General features: G+C 44.0%; 1 protein-coding gene across 2 annotated transcripts in view; it reads left to right on the forward strand.

Annotated features, from left to right (window-relative positions):
- Window positions 1-11,206: 11,206 nt before the first annotated feature.
- Window positions 11,207-18,330, forward strand: part of RNF128 (ring finger protein 128, E3 ubiquitin protein ligase) — a 59,686-nt gene continuing 52,562 nt past the window's right edge. For both annotated transcript variants that reach the window (XM_018558484.1, XM_018558485.1), the window contains exon 1: window positions 11,207-11,714. In XM_018558484.1, the coding sequence (XP_018413986.1) occupies window positions 11,297-11,714 (418 nt within the window). In that variant the 5' untranslated portion in view covers window positions 11,207-11,296. The remainder of the gene's footprint in view (window positions 11,715-18,330) is intronic.

Raw genomic sequence — 18,330 nt, forward strand, 5'->3', positions numbered from 1 at the left:
CTGACCTGAAGAAGAGAGGTTCACTCTCGAAAGCTTGTCTTTTATATATTTTGTTAGTCCAATAAAAAAGGTATCATTGCACACTGCAATACTGCATTTTTGTCTTTTTTGACATATATATATATATCTAGCAAGCATTTATTGATACATCATTAAATGTATTCCTTTTAATGCAAGCAGTTCATGTACCTGAATTTAACCTGGTGTTAGCCACTTCGCAGTTCTTGAACAAGCCCTCACTACCAACCAGAGCCCCACTGACCACCAGTGTAAGGTGACCAGTGATTTGAAATCCAGGGACATTTTTAAGTGCTCATTCACACTGGAAATGGCCGGCACATACAGCTGCGTGCACGGCCGTATCGGGCAGCTCCTGGGAAGGACAGGTGCTGCGTGTGATTAGTACACAGCCCCCATTCTTCTCTATTGGACTACGCGGCCGTACGCTGTCCTGCGCTCACCTGTACTGCACGTCGGTGCAGGTGAGCGTACCCGTCTGCCGACAGGATGGATCCTGTCTGCATCCGAGCCAGGAAACATGCACCCGTATGGACGTGCAGGGCGGGTGAGCGTAGGGGGGGGTGCGGCTGCATACTCCCATAGAGAAGGACAGGGGCTGCGTACTAATCACACGCAGCACCTGTCCTTCCCGGGAGCTGCCCGATACGGCTGTGCACGCAGCACGGAGCTGTACATGCCGGCCGATTCCAGTGTGAATGAGCCCTACATGTCCCCGGGTACAGAAAATAAAACATTTTTGTTTTCTAATACTCACCTGATCCATGGATCCAGACATGCCCAGCCTCCCGTCTCCCACGCTGTCAGAAGCTGCATACAGAGTGTGCTGGTTATTACTTAAACCGGCGCGCGCAGTGTGCAGCTTCTGAGAAGATACGCTATTAGCATAGCGGTAGCGATGCAAAATGGGCAGCCGGCTTCCTCGCTATGCTAATAGCGTATCTTCTCAGAAGCTGCACACAGCGCGCCGGTTTAAGTAGTAACCAGCACACGCTGTATGCAGCTTCTGACAGCGTGGGAGACTGGAGGCTGGGCTTGTCTGGATCCAGGGATCAGGTGAGTATTAAAAAACAAAAATGTTTTATTTTATATTTCCGGGGACATCATTTGTCAGGGGATGGTCTCCTCAATCTGGGGACTGTCCCCAGAAATCAGGGATGAATGGTCAGCCTACACTAGGGAGCCCACACTAGCCACCAGGGAGCCTCCACTGGCCACCACAGAGCCCCCACTAATCACCAGGGAGCTCCCACTGGCCACAGTGGAGCCCCCACTAACCACCTGGGAGCTACCACAGAGCCACCACTAATTCTGCATTGCTGTAAAATGTATTGCTGGGCTTTGTAGTCCTCTATTGCTGATGCTATTCTGCATTGCTGTATAATGGTATTGTTGGGAATTTGTAGTCATCTATTGCTGATGCTATTCTGCATTGCTGTATAATGGTATTGCTGGGCTTTGTAGTCCTCTATTGCTGATGCTATTCTGCATTGCTGTATAATGGTACTGCTGGGATTTGTAGTCTTCTATTGCTGATGCTATTCTGCATTGCTGTATAATGGTATTGCTGGGATTTGTAGTCATCTATTGCTGATGCTATTCTGCATTGCTGTATAATGGTATTGCTGGGAATTTGTAGTTCTCTAGCTGTTGGCAGTCTTCATTGCTGTATAATGCATTATTGCTGGGATTTGTAGTCCCCTATAGCTGATGGTATTCTGCATTGCTGTATAATGGTATTGCTGGGATTTGTAGTCCTCTATAGCTGATGGTATTCTGCATTGCTGTATAATGTATTATTGCTGGGATTTGTAGTCCTCTATAGCTGATGGTATTCTGCATTGTTGTGTATAATCAGGGGTATGGAAAAAAAAAATTTTAAACTACTTGTCCAAGGGCTAAAGCGGGGACCGAATCTACTTGCCCTTCATGACAATCTACTTGTCCCAATACAAAAAAATAGTTTTAATCAAAACTAGGGATGCACCAATGCCGTTTTTTCGGTATCAAGTACGAGTACCGATATTTTGCTTTTGGTACTCGCCGATACTGAATACCAATACCGATGCTTCCACAGGCATGGAGCAGGCTTCCCGGGTAATCAGGAAGCCGGCAGCGGGTAATGAAAATAACTTTTTGATTAAATGAAAATATCGTTTTACCACATAAAGTTTATGGAACAGTACCACAAAAAAGCTCTGGAATCTTCCTTAAAGTGAACCTGAGCTTTGCCTTCCCAGGGCAATGTAACAGGTCCACTTTAATGCTGGTCCATGCAGCTTCTTATAAATACTTTCCCTCCGCTCCCTTACCATGCCGTTCAAAGAGAAGTAGTCCTGTATAAGGTCCCCTGTGTTACAATGCTAGGCCAATCAGCAGTACTGTCTCGTAGGTGGAAGTCACATATTCCCCTATAGCAATCACCAGTCTTATCAAACAGAAATTAGGGAAATGAGCCCTTCTTCTACATGATTCAAGAGGGGAAGTCTGAGTGAGGGAATATTTGTATCGTAAATAATAGAGAAATTGCTGGCTGCAAAGGTAAAAATTACCTCTGGAGTAAGGCCAAAAAATGTCTGGCCGGAGTTCAACTTTAAAAGGAAAGTAGCAGCAGCTGCATGACCTGGGATTAAAGTGAATTTGTTAGATTTTCCTACATAGGCAAAGCACAGGTTCACTGTAAAAAAATCTTTGCAGAGAGGTTTGGTAATTACTGCTTCTGAAATGCAAGTTGTCCGGCTGTCTCAACAAGTTGAACTGCCTTTAGAGTCACTGACCCTGAACAAGCATACATATTAGGAGTCTGATTGTAATTGCTGCCTGCTTGTTCAAGCCAGTCACTCAAAGTATTGAAGACTGCCTGACAACTAGCATTTTCAGAAGTAGGTCAACAATAGTAGTCACCACATTTGATATGAATCCTTATAACACCCCAGCGATGAGGACATTGCCAAAATATGTGCAGTACCTTGTAAAAGTTTTGGCAGGTATAACAGTTTTTGTTTATTTGCGCCAACCATGTATTCAGCTATTTGGCTAGAAGTATATAAGTATAATAATGAGACCTTGTCTTAATGACAATGAGAGCTTTGTACCAAAATAAAGGTTGTGTGGTTCATTTCAGTCATCCATTTAGCACTTTAAACAAAGAAAGATAAGAAGTTAATGAAGACAAATGTAATTATGGTTTCCTCTTTATTTAGCTATGGTAGTCTTAAGAAGTTGGGAAAGCTTGACAGCAGCTTTCTGTAGGTCTTGTATATTTTGGATAGATGTGAAAAGATCATACAACTTCTATCATGTCATTTAAAGAGTCAGTACATCCAAAAGTGATATCTTAGTTATTGGTGGATGGCCTGAGTCAACCTTTGGCTTCCTATATGTCTTGGATACTCCAACAGCGAAACCCAACTACTATAGTTTTCCACTCTGTTCCTGTCTACCTGGAAGCTTTGGATGTTCCCACTAGAGATGTAAATTTAGTTTCGTTCTGAATGGATATTCGTATGAATTTTGTTAAATTCGGACATTTGGGTGCATCTGAATGTCCAAATTCCTATGGATCCGAATGCAAACGAATCCAAATGGACGTTTAATGAAAATTCTGATCCGTCCAAAAGAAATACAAATAGATCCGAAACTAAGCTACTTTTTTGTGGGGTTACACGTCTAGTTCTCACCTACCTTTACATATTGAAACCTCTTCTGCTGTTTTTATTACAGTATTTGCTGTAATAGAAAATACCGTATAAATCCAGCAGTAAGAGTGGGAGCACCTTTGTAATGTCCACAGTAGTTGTAAAGACCCAAGAACTCAAGAGCAAAAATCTTACCATCAGATTGCCCAATAACTATAAGACATTTTGAGGTCGTTTAAAATGTATCTAAACCCAAAAACCAAAATATAATATATTGCATCCTACAGTCTTTAGATGTAGTGGCTGCAATAGTTTTCTCTTTTTCTTGCTTCTCTTTCCTTTACTTTTACTTGGTAATCCTGCGAATAACACATGGATTGTGAGGAGGAAGTGATGGATGCCACCAAGGCTGAACTTGAAACATGTTTGCCTTTTTTCATTTATATTACATGGGGGATGGGGAGACTAGTAGTAGGAAGGACGCTGTGCTTGTGCTTTGAATTCTTCTCATAGGAATCAAATGACACTGAATTTCTGTTGAATTCAAGTTATTTTGTTTACTTACTGGAAATGTTTTGAAAAAGGAAAATGTACATATCTAAGCACTGTTTGTTCTTGGGTTCAGTTAACCTTTAAGACCCTAATCACAAGGGGACTTATGCTGCATTTGGGGATTCCTGCAGCAAGCACCTACAGATTCTTGCAACAGGAACCTCAGATGTGCCCGTTCAGATGCGGCTGCTGTTTCCTTCTAAGTTAATGACAGGGTGACAGCAGCTACATCTGTCAGCAGCAGTCTACATGTAGTCGTATATGGAACAATCACCTTAGATCATTGTCCCTGGACACATCTAACCTGCATCCAGGGACAATCATCTATCCGGAGCCACAGGTAATCGTAATATATACAATTACATACAGACTGCCACTGACAGATGTGGCCACTGTCACTCTGTCATTAACTTGAATAGACACAGCGGTCAAATCTAAACGGGCACACCTGAAATTCCTGCCGAACTTTCATATGAACTATCTCCTCAAAACATTTGATTATGCCATCACAGACTTATAGAATATTGCTGGAAATTTGGTTTGATTTTAGCATTTTGGAACTGAATGGAGCTTTCCAAACAAAAAACGGTTTCACTGTTAGAATTTTGTTCCCTGAGTACATTTTTCCATCCTGCCCCTTCAATTTTTTTTTATCACTGCAGTTGAAGTCAGCCATTGATATAACTTCATTAACTACTACAAATTTGAATGAACGTTCTGAAAACAAATGTTTTCCAACAAAATTCTACTTCTGAAGAAGACGTCACTGAACTTTTTCAACACAAAACAAGGCTCCCCTTCCAGTTCTAGTGTCTGTGCTGATTTCTGTGAGAGCGTGCCCCCCTCTCTCTCTGCATTGCTATGACCTCCCTCATATCCGGAAAGTATAGGGACAGTGAGGTAAGAGCTGTCAATCAAGAGGCCACCTCCTTTGCAGATCATGATCAGGAATGAGGAGGAGTGAGTTTCAAAGTCTGGATTTTACTTTCTACTGCAATAGAAGTATGGGGGGGTACACTGTGGGAGTTACAGGACTGAGCTCTAAAAAATAATACAAGGTGAGACTTCTTTAAGTGGCAGAAAATGTATGTAGTACAGCACTTAGAAAATAGCAATAGGCTAAGAATACTGAACAGTTCCTTGACTGCTCAAACATTGTACAATGAAAGAGAATAGGAAAGAAGAATGCTATGGGTGTTTGTCAATCATATGAAAAACATCAGAACTATTGTTGAATTGTTGGCTATGATCATTGAAATCCCCAGTGTATGACCAAGAATATAGAAGGAACCATTCACATTATAACTTACAGTGAATACTGGCTAAATCGAGAGCAAAATCCTTCAAGGACGGTAAATATGGTAAAACGAAAGAACATTGCATTCTCTGGCCTCTCCAGCTGAGCTGGTCTTACAGGAACTCCCACATACTTCTTGGGTAATAGCTATCACTAACAACAAATGTCAAACACAGATGCTTGCTTTCTTATGATAAGCATCAGACTATTGGAATAGAATATATGTAATTGTTAACATTTAATACAATTTCCAGGGGCATTTAGCTTTCTGAGGAAGTTAACTTCACAAAATGTTTTTTACTCAATATAGCCCTATAGTCCCTAAATGGCGGACTGCAATCGCTGACCTGGTTATGGGTGGCTGACAGTGGATGTACCAGTCGAAGAGGCCGGCACATCCACAGCCAGCCATAACCCACTGGAGGTCCCTTTTCCTCCTCAGGCACTGGCGTCAGTTTTCTTCCCCGCCCAGCATTAAGGGAGGACTTAGAGTATTGTCTTCCATTCTCCCTTGCAGGCAGATGCCAGGCCCGCCTCCCGGTTCCTCCCATCACCTTCTCCTGGTTCCTCCCATTCCCACCTCTTTCCTCCTCCAAGAACTGCCTGTCTTCTCCCTGGGCTTCATATGAAATTAATGTTGCAGCAGTATTTTAAAGGGAACACTCTAGGGGCAACCAAAATAAGGGGGCACTACTTATAAGTTGTCCCCATCTGTGTGCCCCCTTACATTAGCTGCCCCCATCAGAGTGCCCCCTTACATTAAATACAAGAATAAGGGGGCACTCGCAATGTAAGGGGGTACTCTGATGGGGACAGCCAATGTAATGGGGCACTCTGATGGGCATACCTAATTATTATTATTAGGGATGCAACGATACTGGTTTTTCGGTATTGAGTAGGAGTACCAATATTTTTTTTTCCGTACTTAATACTCAATACTGAATACCGATATGCATATGTGGGCGCAGATTATCAGGAAGCCGGTGTTCTATCGGAAGAGCACCGGCTTAACTTCCCTTGTGACACTGCAAGGAGGCATGGTTTCCTGACCAATCAGGAAGCTGGGTGGCATGTCATGACCCGCCTCCCAGATTGGTCAGAGAGCCAGGCTGCCTAGCAGCAAGTGAAGCCAGCTTCCTAGAACCAGGAAGCTGGGTGGCACATCATGACCCGCCTCCCGGCTTCCTGATTGGCTAGTAAGCTGGCTTCAGGATGCGAGGCAGCCTGTCTTCCTGACCATTTAGGAGCTGGGCGGCAGGTCATGACGTGCCGCCCGGCTTCCTGATTGGTCAGGAAGCCATGCTGCCTAACAATTAATGAAGCCAGCTTCCTAGCCATTCAGGAAGCGGAGAGGCGGGTCATGACGTGCCTCCTGGTTTCCTGATTGGCCGGGAAGCGGCCTCCATGCACCCTTGCAGCACTGCCGGTCAGAAAGAGAGCTCCCTCTGACTGGAAGTTCCAGTATTGGGGTATGTATCGGAGCATTTGGGCAAGTACGAGTACTCGTCAAATACTCAGTATTGGCACCGATATCGATACTAGTATCGATATCGGTGCATCTATAATTATTATCCATCAGGGTGCCCCTTTACATTGCTTGTCCCCATCAGAGTGGCCACTGGCACTCTGACAGTGGCAACTAATGTAAGAGGGCGCTCCAATCAGGGCATCTAATGTAAGTGGGCGCTGATGGCAGCACCTAATGTAAGGGGGAACTCCGATGGGGGCAACTAATGTAAAGGGGGCACTCCGATGGGGGCACTCCAATAGGGCATCTGATGAATGGGGGCACTCCAATGGGGCAACTAATGTATGGGGGCACTCCGATGGCGACAATTAATGTAAGGGGGCACTCCGATGGCAACAATTAATGTAAGGGGGCACTCCGATGGTGACAACTAATGTAAGAGGGCACTCCGGTGGTAGCAACTAATGTAGGGGACACACCTATGGGGGAATCTAATGTAAGGGTGCACTCCGATGGCAACATCTATTGTAAGTGGGCACTCTGATGGCAGTAACTTAAGTAAGGCGGCACTTTGATGGGGACACCTAATGTAAGGGAGCACTCTGATGGGGACACCTAATGTACGGGGACTCTCTGATGGGGACATCTAATGTAAGGGGGCACTCTGATGGGGACATCTAATGTAAGTGTAAATGTACTCATTTTACAACTATCCTAAAATAATATTTTTAAATGTTATTATTTTTGCACACCAATCAAATTTTATTGGTGAATTTTATCTATATTTGGAAATGGTAACATCTCCCAGAAAATGCTATGGATATTTATCTTTAAGAACAAAACAAAACATTTATGTAATTTATTTCTAAGGGTTCTTTTACTTCGCAGAACCTGCCTTTCCAATTTCTCTGCTGTTCCTGTTTGCTCAAACCCACATCCTTCTTCTGCACATTCTTCTCCCTCCCTCCACAGTTCTGTCCGTCTGCCTGTCCATCTTCAACAGTGTCATGCCTCTCTTCAATCTGGTATCCACCTCTCTTTTTGTCTCTTCACACCTCAGGTCATTCCACAGACCTTCACATTAACTATTAACTGACACTTCAGAGGATCTGGCTTTCTTCTGAGCTCAGCAGAGATAATTGCTCTTTTAAACTTTATGGCCAAAAGTACGGGGACAACCCTCAATTTTACTGAGTTCAGGTATTTCCAGTGAATGGTGCTGGTAATGCTACAGACATTTTAGAGATATTTTAGAAATTTTACAAAGACATTTCAGACAATCGTGCAATTCCAGCTCTGTGCCAACAGTTTGGGGAAGGCCATTCTCTGTTCCAGCATGGCTGTGTCCCTGTGCACAAAGCCAGTTCCATAAAGAAAAAGTCTGATGAGTTTATTGTATAGAAATGTGTTTGGCCTGCAGAGCCTTGATCTCAACCCTAATGAATACCTTTGGAATGAATTGGAATGCCAGGTCTAGCAAGGTCATCTCCAACATCAGTCCCTTTTAAACATGCACACATACTTACACACACTTCAAAATCTTGTGGAAAGCCTACCTAGAAGCGTAACATTAATATTTCCCAAAATGGACGCCAACTTCTTATTTATGCCCATTTTTTTGGAATGGGATATCAAACAAGCTGAAATACAGTCCATGTGATGGTCAGGTATCCACAATCTTTTGTCTATATTTTCCAAGGTTTCGGAGATTTTTTTCTGAACATCTATGTTAATGAAAGAGAGTGAATTTGACGCTTACTTAAGCTGGCCATACACTCTGCAATTATCGTTCGATGACGTTTATGCCGTCATCGAACCCCTTTTCGATTTCCACACGACTGCCCCATCTTGCACAGACCAATGTCGTTTTCGTTAATCGTTCATTAGCAATACTAACTCACCAAATTTTGTCGATTGACAGAACAGATTTTTGTTTGCGCATGTGCAGTGTTCTTGCAATTTTTTTGCGATTTTTTGAAGCTGACAGCCTTTTCTCCATTCAGAGCGGCTTGTAACAGGTTACACAGAAGGGAAAGCCTCCCCGTTGTGTAACTTGTCATGGATGGAGCGCTCCCTGTTAATTACAGGCAGCCCTGCATCCGGCTTTTGACAGCTATGTTATTTTACACAGGGCTTCCCCACTGCTTGTGTAACCTAACAAAGTGAGTCAAGAGCTGCAACAGCCTCTACTCTATGTTAGAGGCTTGAGCTCTATGGATAGTTTGGACCAATGGCAAAGCGCCATTGGTCCAAGCTGTCCAATCAAAAAACAAACAAACACTGAGGGCATCGATCTGACTGAGGGCATTTTAGGGTGCTCTCCTTTGAGGACTACTGTAGGGGCCTATTTATAAAGCAGAAAATGTGACTTTCATGAACAGAATCAATCACATTAAACACATGCACCTGGATAGTTCTCCACCAAATAATGTTTGTGAAAGTCACATTCCCTGATTTATAGATAGACCCCTAAATGCTGCTACAGGTAAGAAAGTTAGGTGAAGCCAATACATACATAAAAAGCCAATAAACAGAGGCAACCAGTAATATTAGGAGGTAAACAATGGCAGCCATACTAGTTTTCTCAGTATGGGTTCCTTTAAGCATTTAGATATCGTAAACACAGTTTATCAATGCTAGTCCAAAGTGCATCAAACTTAGCAAGCATTTACTAAGCATTTAACAAGCTCTGAGTAGATCTGCTAAAGTCCTTAACGCACTATTCGGCTTTAGCATGGGAGCACTGAATCTTAAACGGAGCCCTGGCTGTAGCTTTAAACAAACTTTTAGCAAGCTTTTTGCAATTGCAGTTAAGTGTGAAAGGCAAAGTTTAACTATATGGACCTCTTCACTCCTGCATATGTGTCTTTCCATGCATGCATATGAAAAAGTGTGATTCCTGCCTTAGGCACCTACAGATGCTAGATCAAGGTAGGCAACACTGTAATTCCAGCTGTTGTAGAACTACAAATCCCATGTGGCATTGCATTCTTTGAAAGCCACCGGCATGACTCCCAGAGGCATGATGGGATTTGTGCTTTCAACACAGCTGGAGTCCTAAGGTTGCCTGTCCTTGTGCTAGATGGTTCCTGTATTGTGAATGATCAAAAGGTTATTGTACAAATATATAGTTTCAAATTGAGCAGACATGCATGACTAACCCTATGTAGGAGAGAGGCAGAGGACACTGTCAACTTAACTCCAAAGAAGAGTAAACAGCCAAGCTGGACTTTCTTTCTCTCCCCTAAACAAGGCTCAAGGAAGGGCTGCCTGCCAGGTGGAGGAAGGTTTTCAGGCATATAACAGTTCCCTAATCCAGCTATAAACAGATTGTATCTATGGGGACCTTTAGAAAGGTAAACCAGAGTAACATAGATACCGATGGAAAAAATACTTACCTGCCTCAACTGATGTCTACGCCTAAATATTTGCAGTTGTGATTTGTCCTTAAACTGCAAAACAAATACAAATGTGCATATACACATACATACCTGTATATGTACATATAGTATACTCCACTGTATTGTGCAAAAGGCTTAAGCTGCCCATACACCTGACGATTATCGTACAATAAAATCACGGTTGATGGGCAGCGTGCGACCGCATTTACTGTACGGTCGTACGATTTTCGTATAAAAAGCACGCTAGAAAACCCGCCGAAAACCGTATGATTTTCGGCAGGTTAGTAGCGCGATCGCAAGACGAAAGCCGCATGACCCAAGGTGCGCAAGCGCACACTGCCCGCTCACCATTGCAATCATCATGCAAGCCCTTCCCTCAGCGGGGAGGAGTTGCTATGATCGCAAGTGCGGTCTGCCTGTCCATGATGGGCAGGTCGTATGAAATTTTAATCACCTTACAACCATCGCACAAGGAAAGTCGTGCAATGGTTGTAAGGTGTATGGCCACCTTTTCAAATGCTAGTTCACCTTTAACGTTAAAGCAAAAAATATTTATTCAGTGCTGATGCCTTTTTATAGTGCTTCTCAAAGAGCACTGAACTATTATTTAAACTAATTTATCTATCTATCTTATTAAATGCCATAACATTATCTAACGATTCACCACGTCTGTTGATACCTGCTGAATAGACCATAGAAACCAGCAATGAACTAGCAGTAAAGGGTTAAGTGAGACTCCCGCCCCTGGGAAGGTTGTGTAGAGCACCTGCAGCGCAGGTAATACAGGGAGGGGTTTACCTTTAGAATCACTGGAGAGGGGGAAGAAAACGGATCTGGTTTCTGTGTCCCAGGCATACTTTCTAGTACAGATTGAGTAGAGTTGTATCTCTGTTAGAACTGGTTGCCTTGTAAGGGAAAAAAAATGAGGCTTCATTTAGGGAAAACCATCGTTTCCTTGCTGCTATGTTTTCTGGGTGTACAGAGCTCTGAAGCTGATATTCTGTGGACAGCCAATGTGAATTTATCCTATGTGGTGGATAACAGGACTCTGTCAGAAGAGGGAGAGATTGGGGTCTACGGCCATGACTCGCCAGTAGACAGTGCGTATGGATTGGTGGTTCTGCCAAAGCACAGGAATTCTAATTATGCATGTCCACCCAATGCGAACTTCAGTATTCCACAGAACTGGAATGGACCATGGATTGCGCTTATACAGCGAGGAGGGGGCTGCACCTTCAGTGATAAAATCAATGCTGCTTCTATTATGGGAGCCAAAGCAGTGGTCATCTACAACAACATCAATGGAGAAGACAACGAGGTCATTGAAATGTCACATCCTGGTGAGTTTCAAGACAACCTTTTATATACAATCTGTATGTACATGAAGCATGAAATCAGCAACAAAAAAACAAGCATTGCCCCTTACCAAGCATTCTGGAATTTGAAGCTTAATAATCCAAAAACACAATGTGGGAATTTATAAAAAGTGGAGTAGAAAGAATCCAGAGCAGTTACCCATGGCAACCAATCAGTGTCCTTTCAGTTTGTTCTGTTTAAGCTTTGAAAATGAAAGATAGAAGCTGATTGGTTAGTTGTCATGCACAGCTGCTCCAGATTTCTTGTTTTGTTTTTTTTACTCCAGTTTTGATAAATTCCCCTGAATGCGTACAGGGATCACATGATGTATGTTTAAGTGTAGTAGAAACAGACCGCTAAAAAAAAGTAGAAAATGGATATGTATGAATAAATAGAGCAAAGATTACACACCTGCACAAGCATAGAAGAGACAATTAAATCATAATTTCACTTGAGGAGATGGAGGCATGTTTTGGATGGGTGGTAATGAATCCCTCTGAACATTGGCAGTTCTCAGATCTTGAAGATGTAACTGGTGAGAATTCTGTCTATGTATGGTCAGAGAAATGGAGTGTGGCCTGGAAGTTTCATTTGGTCTGTAAGCGTAGACTTTGATATAGTAATTACTGAGCCATCCGCTCATTTTGTTACTGCCGGTCCTGATAAATAATGGAATATGTGATATTTTATTAAATCTGTCAAACAAAATGCTTGGCACCTTACTTTTATTTTAGAATAACAAATTGTGTCTTAAATGTGAGCACTATATATTTATTACAGATATTTATATAGGGCCAATAATTTACGCCGCGCTTTACATACTGCACATTCACATCAGTCCCTGCCCTCAAGGAGCTTACAATCTAGGGTCGCTATTGCACACACATTCAGGGATGATTTAGACAGCAGCCAATTAACCTTACAGTATGTCTTTTGGAGTGTGGGAGGAAACATTTGAACTGGGGAATCCCAGTGCTGGAACGCAGAAGTGCTAACCACTAGGTCCCTGTGCTGCCTTAGGAAGTAAATGATCAATTTTTCCTCTAAGTCTTTACAATATATTTCATCTGAAAATGTTTTATGATTTTACTGTACGTAGTTTTTTTTTTTTTGTTTTTTGTTTTTTTTTACTAAAAGGCTGAAATTCTTTTTATGTGCTTTCTGAATTTGGGAAGATTCAGGATATCCCGAGTCCATTTAAGAGGCCTTGTATCTGTTTTTATCTACATAATCCTGTGTAGTGAATGAGTACACCTTAATTTTGTCTCTTTACATAACAATACCTTCTTAATCTCCCTACATGTCAATACCTCCTTAACCAGCACCTCATTGTCCTTGTACGTTTACCAAGGAAAGTTTTCCCAGCACTGCAAGAGTTAAGTGCTCGTTTTGTCTAGAGTGCTAAGATAACAAACTTATACTCACCCAAACAACGATACTGGCCTTCTCTTAACCTCCTTGGCGGTATTCTCGAGTGTGGCAGGGGTTAAATTTCATTACCAAAAGCGGTAACCCCGAGCCATACTCGGGATTACACAGTGCCATACTTACCTTGTCCACGAACCCCGCTGTGTCCTCCGGCTGATGCCGGCATCTGTCTTCCGGGTTCTGTCCCTAGCAAGCAGGGGCGGACTGGGCCGGAGGGCAGGGTGGCAATTGCCCCCCGGGCCTCTCTGCTGCCTTTACAAACGGCCCCTGCCCGTGGCCGTCACTGGCCCCCCGCTAAAAGAAGTCTTGGGCCGCCAGTGCAGAGTACAGAGCCGCTTACAGAGTACAGAGCCGCTACAGATGCGGCTCTGTACTCGGCGGCCGTTCGCTCCTCAACGATAGACATGCAATTGCCGGAGCGGAGGGGGAGTGAGGCTGAAGGGAGTGGTGCAAGGGACAGCTGGGATCATGGTTTAGGTGAGTATAACTTTATTGTAGTTCCCTAGACAAAACATGCACTTAAAGTGACATTAAAGGCTAATTCCCCCCCCCCTCCCCCATGCTGCTGTAAGCACTTACCTTAAGTGATGCCTCTTGATCCGCACATCTTCTTCTTTACAGTGGTTTTCAGTAGTCCCTCCAGCGCTGTTGCCGCTCACTGATCCCTGTTTTTTCCTGTCCCATGGAGTGTGTATGGCGTGCATACTCCCAACTGCATGCATTTACGTTTCACTGTAGCTGTCCTCCTCTGCACGCCTGTGATATCCACTGCGCATGCGCCCGCACACATCCTCCTGCATGGCCACTCGGGAAGCTGGATTTTTATAGCCCGGAGAAAGCGGCGGAGACGGAGGCAAGTTTTTACCTATTTGGTAACTTGTATTATTATTATTATATTTGCTTGCTAGCAGTAGATGTATGTAAAAAAAAAAAAAAAAAAAAAAAAAAAAAAAAAATCAACAAGATTTTAAATTCAATCGTTTTTATTGAGAACAATAAATTTTCCAAGATTGGTACAATACAGATAGGCTCATCACATGGTATGTGATATTAAAACACATGTAACATATATCATCTACACCCTCATGGCATAGCGTGTCAACAGTACCTCTACATTGTTCTCTATAGCAATATATATTGTAAATCAAGCAGGAACAAGGTATCAACGGAGGGGATAGATATAGTAAGAAAGGGTAGAGGAGGATAAGGGAAGCCAAGTATCTGGAGGATGCATCGCACATAAACCATTGCATGAAATTTTATAGAACTGATTGCGGATTCCAAAAGGGGATTATTTTTTGGGATAAATGAAGCTTCCACCTCGCACCACTGTTTGCCCATATCCGGCTGGAGCCAGGCCTGCAATGAGTCGAGGAGGGCCGTATAGTAGTAGTCCCTTAGGTCAGGGACCCCCAGACCTCCCACGCGTTTGTTTTTTTTTCAAAAACATTTTTATTGTGTTGACAATTTCAACAAGTGTTTACAACATGTTTTGCATGGCATCATCAACAGTTTTCCATCACCCGTTTATGTTTAATGAGTATATAGTGAGCGCACCTAGCTCTCTTGCCTTGCCATATGAAGCTGCGCATCAGAACATGTAGGGTAATAAAAAAGCGGGCTGGTAGGGGTATCGGCAAGGTGCGGAAAAGGTAGAGTATTTGAGGTAGCGCCATCATTTTGAAGAGTGCTAGCCGGGCTGACCAGGACAAGACATGTCTCTGGTATCCCTGGAGCTGTGACCGTATTCTGGATACTAGAGGCAAGTAGTTGAAATCCTAAACCTGAGATATCTTAGCAGTTAAAGTAGTTCCTAAATATGAGATTCCATTAGTGCACCATTAGAAAGGGTACCGAGACTGTAGCAGGCCTTTGGTTTTAGGAGTAACTCCCAAATCCAAAATCTGAGATTTAGAAGCATTTACCTTTATAGTAGGACACCTCGCTAAAAGTATTCAACATTGACCAAACCGAAGCCAGGGAAGACACAGGATTTGTAAGCAATAGGAGCACATCATCCGCAAAGAGATTTATGGTGTGGTCGTTTTTCCCGAACTTGAACCCGGTTATAAGAGGGTGGGATCGGATGGATTCGGCTAAGGGTTCTATGGCAAGTTTAAATATTAAAGGGGATAGGGGACACCCCTGCCTAGTCCCGTTTGTAATAGAGAAGGGTGCGGAAAACGCGTCCATAGTAAAGACCCTGGCTGAGGGGTTGAAGTAGAGGGCTAAGATGGCCGATTGTATCCACCCACTAAAGCCAAACTTATGAAGCACTTGATGAAGGTAGCCCCAGTGGACGCGGTCAAACACCTTTTCAGCGTCTAATGCTAAGAGAAGAGAAGGTGTATCGGAGCCCCCCGCGTGGTGTATAATATTTAGAGCCCTACGTGTAGCGTCTGGGGCTCCCCTACCTTTGATGAAGCCAGATTGGTCTGGGTGTATCAATGAAGGTATAATATCCTGAAGTCTATTGGCTAGGATTTTTGCATACAGTTTTATATCAGTATTTAAGAGGGATATAGGTCGAAAATTTGCTGGTGTCACTGGGTCCTTCCCTGGCTTCGGGAGAGTAACAATGGTGGCAGACAGCAATTCCCGGTGGGAAAGAGGCAGAGGTAGCAGCCGCGGCAAACATCTTCGTTAGGTATGGTATCAGAATAGTCGCATGACACTGGTAGTATTCGCTCGAGAAACCGTCTGGGCCCGGTGATTTGTTAGCGGGAAGAGATTTGATAGTCTTAAGTACTTCGGCCTGTGTGATAGGGGCATTAAGTTGCTGAAGTTGGGGGGCAGTTAGGGCTGGGAGGTCAAGGTCATGTAAGAACGAGTCGATTTTGTCCGCTGTCGGTTGGGGAGTCATGACATCATCCTTGAGATTGTACAGGGCCCCGTAATAAGAGCTAAACATGTCGGCAATCTGCTGTGGATGATGGACCTTGTGGCCGTCAGCAGAATGGAGGAGGTACGGCATTTTAGTTTTACTACGCATGGTCTTGATCCGGTTAGCCAGCAATTTCCCTGCTTTACTACCATTGGCATAGAAGTGGGCCCTATTGATAGAGTTTTGTTTATCAAACCGTTCCAGCAGTAACATACGGAGGTCATGTCTAAGCCTTGTGAGGGTGGTCCCGTCAGTGACATTTGGGTTCGTTTTGTTGCGGGTTTCCAGAGTCTCTATTTGGACTAAAAGATGGTTCATGCGGCTGGACCTCTGCCTCTTAGATTGAGCGCCCAACTTCATGAGTACCCCCCTCATATACGCCTTGTGCGCATTCCAAAGGCTGTACGCACTTTCCACTGAAGATTCGTTTAGCAGAAAATATTCCCGCAGGGCTGCTTGAATCTGCCTCACATTCTGGGGGACAAGCATTAAAGGCACGTTATTCCGCCACACAAATACATTGGAGGGATTACAGTGGCTCGCAATGGACAAGGAGATCGGTGCATGGTCCGACCATGTAATGTCATGAATAGTAGATTTAGATATGTTAAGCAGGGTCCGCTTTCCCGCCAGAAATAGATCGATTTGGGAGTACGAATTGTGTGGGGAGGAGAAGGTAAAATCTCTTTCGGAAGCATGTAAACAGCGCCACACATCATATAGTGACTCCTCTCGGAGCAGCTGCTGAAGTTCCGAAGGAGATTTTCTTTTTACATTGGAGGAGTCTAGTAGGGAGTCAGGGGCTAAGTTGAAGTCCCCACATATTACAGTGTGCTCCTGTCGCATGTTACCCATTTTCTTAAGCACTCTGCGTAGAAATCTAACCTGGTGACTATTAGGAGCATATAGGCATAATATAGTGTACAAAACAGAGTCAATAGTACATATCAACACAATGTATCTGCCATTGGGATCTATATAGGTATCGACAGCAGCAAAAGCAACCGAGTCCCTCACTGCATTTAGGACTCCCCGTGTCTTTTTCGGAGAATTAGCAAAGAATGTATGTGGGAAGTTCTTATGAGAACATTTTGGGGCATGGTGGAGCGAAAAGTGGGTCTCCTGGACGCACAGTATGTCCGCCGATAAGGACCGTGCCTCTTTCCACATCTGGGACCTTTTAGCCGGGTGATTAAGTCCCTTAGCATTCAGGGAGATGACATTCACAGGCATTGTGACTGTAGGGAAATGCTAAACAGTAGAGGCTCCATACTCACGCCCAGTAAGGCAAAAACGTAGGTCATCGACGGTGCAGCATCACGTAGTAGCGGCTTAGGCCATGGTCCGGCAGGGAGTCCTGCATATGCAGTAGCGGTCAATCTCGCACTTGGCACATGGAAGGAAAAAGAAATCAGAAAAATAACAGGAAAACAGAACTTGGGGATAAAAAAAAGGTCCCGCCTGGGGACCAACTTGCAGTGGCTGGCACTGCTCGCAGCATTGGGGGTATCACACATGGTGAACAGTGTGGCCGAGCGGGGCCAGGAGGCTTGCAAACCTCAAGTAGTAGCGCAGGTCAGGTTCAATCTGGGTCTTTCGTTGTCCTGGAGCCCCTCTTGCGGTTGGACATCTGCCATCCGGAGTCCATCTTGCTAGGAGATGCGGCTGGACGATGCGACTGGTCTTGGGCCGGGGGGATCCTCCATTTCCCCAGGAGCGATAACCCGTGTTATAGGGAGAACAGCGTGTAGGATTCACCCTCTTTGGACACTATGAGTTTAGCCGGATAACCCCAGCGATACTGGATCTTGTTGTCACGCCGCGCCTTAGTGACCGGCACAAGCCTCTTCCGGAACAACATAGTATGTTGGGATAGATCTGAGTAAAATTGCAAGTGGGAGTAGCTTTCAGGAAGTTTGGATGTATCCCTCACTGCCTTGAGTAGGTGTTCTTTTACGTGGAAAAAGTGTACTCGCATTAATACATCTCTGGGTAGCTTCTCCGGTAGGTTTGGCGGTTTAGGTAAGCGGTGTATGCGGTCCAGGACCAGTTCCGTCATAGGAGTGTCAGGTATTATGTCATGCATAAGGTCGCGAACATAAGACATCAGGTTGGATTGGGAGACCGATTCAGGGATGCCACGCACTTTCACATTGTTGCGCCGGGACCTATCTTCTAGGTCTGCTATTTTGGCTTTCATCCACTCATGGTCATCCTCCCTGTCATTGTGGGCATCGACTAAGTCGTTGAACGTAGTAGCAAATTCCCCCATCTTATCTTCTATCTGT

Source organism: Nanorana parkeri, unplaced genomic scaffold (assembly GCF_000935625.1).
Source record: "Nanorana parkeri isolate BGI_ZX_2015 unplaced genomic scaffold, ASM93562v1 scaffold342, whole genome shotgun sequence".
NCBI classification, from domain to species: domain Eukaryota; kingdom Metazoa; phylum Chordata; class Amphibia; order Anura; family Dicroglossidae; genus Nanorana; species Nanorana parkeri.